The 5,961-nt window shown below is 49.8% G+C and overlaps 1 protein-coding gene across 1 annotated transcript in view; it reads right to left on the bottom strand.

Moving 5' to 3' along the window:
• Positions 1-2,506: 2,506 nt before the first annotated feature.
• The window catches only part of C10H1orf158 (chromosome 10 C1orf158 homolog), a 9,806-nt gene continuing 6,351 nt past the window's right edge, over positions 2,507-5,961 (bottom strand). Inside the window, exons 3-4 of the mRNA XM_005353756.3 lie at positions 3,926-4,103; positions 2,507-2,911 (exon numbers count right to left, since the gene is read on the bottom strand). Of these exons, the coding sequence (XP_005353813.1) occupies positions 2,730-2,911; positions 3,926-4,103 (360 nt within the window). The 3' untranslated portion in view covers positions 2,507-2,729. The remainder of the gene's footprint in view (positions 2,912-3,925; positions 4,104-5,961) is intronic.

Raw genomic sequence — 5,961 nt, 5'->3', positions numbered from 1 at the left:
GAACTCACAGAGATCCGCCTGCCTCTGCCTCCCGAGTGCTGGGATTAAAGGCGTGCGCCACCACCGCCCGGCAGTTTAGTAAATTTTTATGGACTGATGGGCTGGGAGTTAGAAAAGATGGAGCGCTGTCTCCCAGAGCTCTCGTGGCCTTCCAGCATCCCTGCTTTCCTTTAGTCTTTCAACAGATGTTTACCAGGCCATTAGTGTATGTCAGTGTCTAACTTCTGGACTCTTGGAAAAATAAGGAAGGAGCCGGTGCTTGCAGGGTTACCCTGGAGCAAATGGCTGGAGGCTGGAAGGTGTCCTGTGGAAGGGATGACACAAACTTGGGCACTAGACTTTGAGTCACATTATTGCCTGCAGTGCAAAAGTCGCACACGCACACGCGCATGCACACACACACACAACATGCACACACACACACACACACACACACACACACACACACACACACACACACACGCCTGTGAGCCAGGCACAGAGAGGACCCTGGGAATCTTGTGGAAAGGGACAAGGGCTCCGTGAGCACGCTTGTGGCCATTTGCATGGGTTCAGTGTCTGGTGCTGGCGTCAACAACTGTGTAACCTCAGGCCATTTGATGAATTTCATCTGCCCATTTCCTCCTTATCTGTAAAACAGAAGAAGCCCCAATGACTCTGAACCTTGGAATGCGGTGGTTAGTCAGCTAGATTGTTTCCCCAGGCAGAAGTCAAGCTCATCCACAGCAAATGCTGAACTCAACTCTCTCTGTGTCTTGCAAAAATTTAAGAACAATTTTCTATTTGTTATTTTTCTGCAAAAAAGATAAATAGTTGCCTTTGTTTGGGTGGGAGACCACATTAGATGACCTAGTGGAACCAGTTGTACTGACATTGTTGGGATGGATGGATGGATGGAACAGAACTACAGCGAGGTACACTCAATATTCTCCTCGATGGACAGAAGGGGTCCGAAGGAGACACTTTGCTCTGACGCTGTAGTGGGAGGATCTGAGTTCTGGGAAGAGCAGGGTTTTCTGAGACTAGATTTAGTGAGTCCTTGTGAATTGCACCGGAAGAACAGCGTGACAGAGACTCAAGGATTAAAGTAATGGTCCAAGAGGGGTCCCCAAAGACAACAGGTTATTCATACACACTCAATAATTCATCATCTTTTTGTTTGTTTATTTTTCTGAGACAGGGTTTCTCTGTGTAACAGGCCTAGGTGTCCTGGAACTAGCTCTTGTAGACCAGGCTGGCCTCGAACTCACAGAGATCCGCCTGCCTCTGCCTCCCGAGTGCTGGGATTAAAGGCGTGCGCCACCACTGTGGGTAGTAAAGCATCACCTTATACAGGGCACAGTGCCCACAGTAGCGGATGCCAACAGCTGGAGTGGGGGTAGAGGCACGTAGCAGAGGAAGGCTTTGCAGAGAAAGACTGGGCTGTAACTGTTCCGCCAAGCCTGATGCCCTGAGTTCAATCCCCGAAACCCACATGGTAGAAGGAGAGAAGTGACTCCAGTACATTGTCCTCTGCCTGATCAGATGCACTGTGGTGCACACATGATCACCCCCATAAATAAATATGAAAAAATACAGTACAAAGGTGCTAAATTAGAAGCCTGTTTTCAACTTGTGACAGATCGCCATGGCAGGTGGAAACCTGCCCTGGATGAGCGCAAGACTATATAGTCTTTTCTCAGGAAATCTACCTGTTGGATGGAAGCTTCACTCCAGCCCCGGGGCAATCCAAACCTGGATTTATTGATTCGGCTTGATTGGCCTATTACATCAGTGGCGGTGGATTACTATTAACTAGGATTTAAACTTAACACTACTCTCTCTCTTTTAAGATTTATTTTTCTGTTCATTGATGTTTTGCCTGCCTGTCTATCTGTGTGAGGATGCCTGATCCCCTGGAACTGGGGTCACAGCCAGCTGTGAGTTGCCGTGTGAGGGCTGAGAACTAAACCTGAGTCCTCTGGAAGAACAGCCAGTGCTCTTAACCACTGAGTCACTTCTCCAACCCCAAGAAATCTATTCTTCCAACTTTCTTAAAGCCCTCTTCTGAGAGCCCAGAGGCAGAGGCCAATGTCCAATGACGTTCCCTTTGCGCCAGCACACCTGCCCTATAACCTTAGCAACAGCAGTGAGGTGGACTCTTTCCTTATCACCGGCTCTTCTGATCCTGCCCTCAGGCCACTGTCCCTGGTCTCTGCAGCTCCCTCCTGGACCTCAGCTGAGTCTGCTTTTCACCCTGAGTCACCTGATTTTTGACTCATGACTCAGGATGCTAGGCGACCAGCTGCCTCCTGCTTCTGTCGCCCTGTCTTCCCCAGCACAGTAGGCTGGCTGTACCCCGGAACTGTAAACCAGAAATAAACCTTCCTCCCTTGAGTTATTGTCTGTCAGATCTCTGGTCACCGTGACCAGAAACACAATAGGCTCAGGACTCTCTGTCTCCTGCAGGGTCTGGTTGGTCTCTGTACACACGTGGCTTTGTGGTTTTTGCAATAGTGTAAAGGAATTTTAATTATCGGATGGAAACAACAACAATCTATGAGTTTAGAGAGAAGGTCCTATAAAACACAGATCATGATTCCAGGACACCCCCCCACACACACACACACACAACAATGGTCCATAATTAATTCTTGGGCTACATCTGCAGATGCTTGCTGTCTGACAAGTCCAACGAGGCCGTGGGTCTCCGGCTGTCTCTGGCTGGATTGCAAGTGGAGTGGTAGTTCTCAGAAGCGTGGGATGGGGTGCAGCCGAGGGGGAGGGACCGGGATGGCATGCTCCCTCCTGGACATAGCGCACACTGGCAGACTGGGGTAGGATGTGGTATAAATGCTTTCCCTCAGACCAGTCTTGGGCGCGAGCCACTTTTGCTTCAGTCGCTCAAACAGTCCGTAGTTTGTGGGAGGCGCTGCAAGAGAAACCAGGTTTGGGTGACACAGGGCGGTTATGAGCAGACACACAGGTACCACATTGGCCACCCAAGCAAAATATCTATCTGGTTCTGGAACAGCACCTGGAGGAGCTGCTGGGGTGGGGTGCAAGAGTCAGCAAACAGGAGGAGCAATTGTCTTCCACTCCTGCCACATTTTCCAGACTGTTCTATAAAGAACCAAGGCTGGCAGGGTGTGCAGAAGCCAGAGAGCACAGAAAAAAAACGTTCTCAAAGCTGGATGGTGGCAGCACCGGCCTTTAACTTCCAGCACTCGGGAGGCAGTGGCAGGTCTATCTCTGTGAATTCGAGCCCAGCCTGGTCTACAGATCTAGTTCCAGGACAGTCGGGCAAACACAATGAAACCCTGCCTCAGGTGGATCTCTGGGAGTTCGAGGCCAGCCTGGTCTACAAGAGCTAGTTCCAGGACAGGCACCAAAGCTACAGAGAAACCCTGTCTCCGAAGGAAAAAAAAAAAAAAACCCTGCCTCAAAACAAAACAAACAAAACCAATAAATAAATAAAAGAAGTTCTCAAATACTCTGCCTCTTTTTTTTTTTTCCCTACAGTACACACCCCTGTCTGGATCTTGTTTACTCAATCTTATTATTCACGAGTCTCTTTCTTGGATCATCAGTTCCCAGTTCCCTCAGGCAGAAGCATTTTGTGCTTGTCACCACTGTGTCTCCCCAGGACCCCCAAGGAAGAAGATTCAGTTACTGCGCCTAGAGAGAATGCCTGGCACTGGAGTACGGAGTATGTTGCTTCCAGCTAGCTCTGGTCCTGGTGTACAGGCGAGGCTGTCATTACAGGGTTGTCCTTGATGTCAAGGGAAGAAGGCAGGGGCAGCCCTGAGTGACAAATGAGGTCATTTTCCTGTGACCTCACCCGACTGCTCCTGTAGGTCTTTGCGATGGGAACACACCTCAGCCCTGTGCATTTGTGGTTCCCTTATAGACAAAATACAGGGAAAATTCCCAATTATAAACGTACCAACAAGGGGAAAGTCGGACTTCTCTGGCAGCCACAGCAACTTTTGTCCATTCCAGGAACGCAGGGCAGGCACGCCCGGGTTATAGCCGTGACGGTTGTAGTGGTCATCATAGGTGCTGATCAGATAACGATGCGAAGGCTCTTGGTGGTGAGGGATCAGATGCTTGTATGGGAGACCCTGGAAGGACACGCACAGTGGCCACGTTACCAGCCCGGGGTGAGGCACAGTGACGAGGAAGCCTGCACTGGTCACCAGAGACCTCCGAGGGTCCCACAAGTGTCTACCTCACTGGGGTCACATCCCTCTTTCAGTTGTGAACCCCAGATAGCTGCTCTCAGTTCTCAGGCCAAGTCTATTCGTCCCCAGGGTGAGCTACCATGGTAAATTAAAATTAAAGTCAGGATGATCAATGAATGGAAACAGGCAGGGCCACTCGAGGTGCAGCTTTGGGATCTGACATTACATCCTTTGGTTTAGTCTTGTCTTGTTCCCCCCAGCTGCCTGTTTCCAAGGTAAGCAGCGTTTGGGCCTCATATTTCCTTCAGTTACTGTGGGAGAACCAGAGAAGTCCCTGTAAATCTTCCTCCCCCGGAGGGATTTATGGCCCCACAGCTGCAGAGCAAGGAGCTGTTTCTTTGCGAGGAATTATTCACCAGGAAGGAGAAAGCTGTGTTTTTCCTCTGTCTGGGATGCCTGTCTGAAACCAGGGTTTTCTGAAGGAAATCCTTCCGACTTCGAAGAGAATCCCATGGCGCTGGACTGGTTGAAAGGAGGTCAGTAGACACCCTGCACCCCAGACTTCTAAGGGTCATTCCATAAATAAGTCAGAGCACAAAGCCAGAGACAGGCAAGGGTTTGGCCTGCAGTCCGATGCACAGTTCCCAATATCTGCACCCCTAGGGGCCAGGAGTCCCTTTCTAATCCAGCAGTGAGCTGGTGGCATTCCCTGAGTGGCAGACCTGCAGGAGAGGGACCAACAGAGATTCTATTGGCATTTCTTTGGGTTCTGTATGCGGCCCTGCAGTCTCAAAAATGACTCTTAACTTTCTGTTCTCACGGGGGGCATGCAATGCCACATATGGCCACATGAGGCAGCAGAGCACCAACCAGGGACAGCTATTAACTCCAGAGGGCAATGGGGCTTCGTGAATGAGCCCTTAGGAACAGAAAGAATCTTGAGGAAGAGTCTGTTTGTTTTTAGGTTTTGGGTTTGTTTTTATTTTTGGTTTTTCGAGACAGAATTTCTCTGTGTAGATTTGACTATTAAGTACCGATTTATTTTTATTTCTATGCACGTGTGTTGAGGGTGGGGAGAGGGTGCCATGATGGCCAGAAGAGGGAGTCAATCCTTCCGACCTGCAGCTGGAGTGATAGAGTGTCCGCAGTCATGGGTGCTGGGGATGAAGCTCACGTCCTCTGTAACAGCAGCCAGGACTCTTCACTCCTGAACCACCCTTCCCGCTCCTGGGATGTATTCATTTTAGCCATATTAAGCCATGTCTTGGGGTCAAGGTTTGCAATGAGTCCAAGGGTCTCTTTAAAAGATAGCCAGCCCTCTATACGTAATCGTAGCCAAAGGCCAAGAAGCTGTGACGTAATGATCTGATATGTATCAACAGGGATAAGGGTGGCTGGGGACTGGGAGCCCCAGGCTCTGAGTTCTTATTCTGACTTCCTTCAGTTAAAGTACCTTTATTGCGTCTTCCCTGACGAAAGCAGTGGTGAAGTTCAAGAACCCAGGAGTATGCCCTGGAGATGCTGCACTGTCTTGGGATACCAACGCAGCCAGGAATGGCAGTGAGGACTAGAGATGTGTGCCAGGCTCGGGGATGTCAGTGTAGCTGTGTCTCAGTGGTGCCAGCGCTGAGTCTGACAGTGTCAGTGTGACTGTCCCAGAGAAGGAAGACAGTTGTCTCTGGAGTGTCAATGCAAAACCCAGCTCTCATCGCAAAGGAAAAAAAAAAAAGATAGTTTATTCTGAACTAACTAGGAGTGATCAGGGCTCGGGAGCACACGTTCAGGTAGCCAAGAATAG

This window comes from Microtus ochrogaster, chromosome 10 (genome assembly GCF_000317375.1).
Source record: "Microtus ochrogaster isolate Prairie Vole_2 chromosome 10, MicOch1.0, whole genome shotgun sequence".
NCBI lineage: Eukaryota > Metazoa > Chordata > Mammalia > Rodentia > Cricetidae > Microtus > Microtus ochrogaster.
The sequence above is the reverse complement of the archived record's forward strand: the minus strand, read 5'-3'. Positions and strand labels throughout refer to the sequence as shown.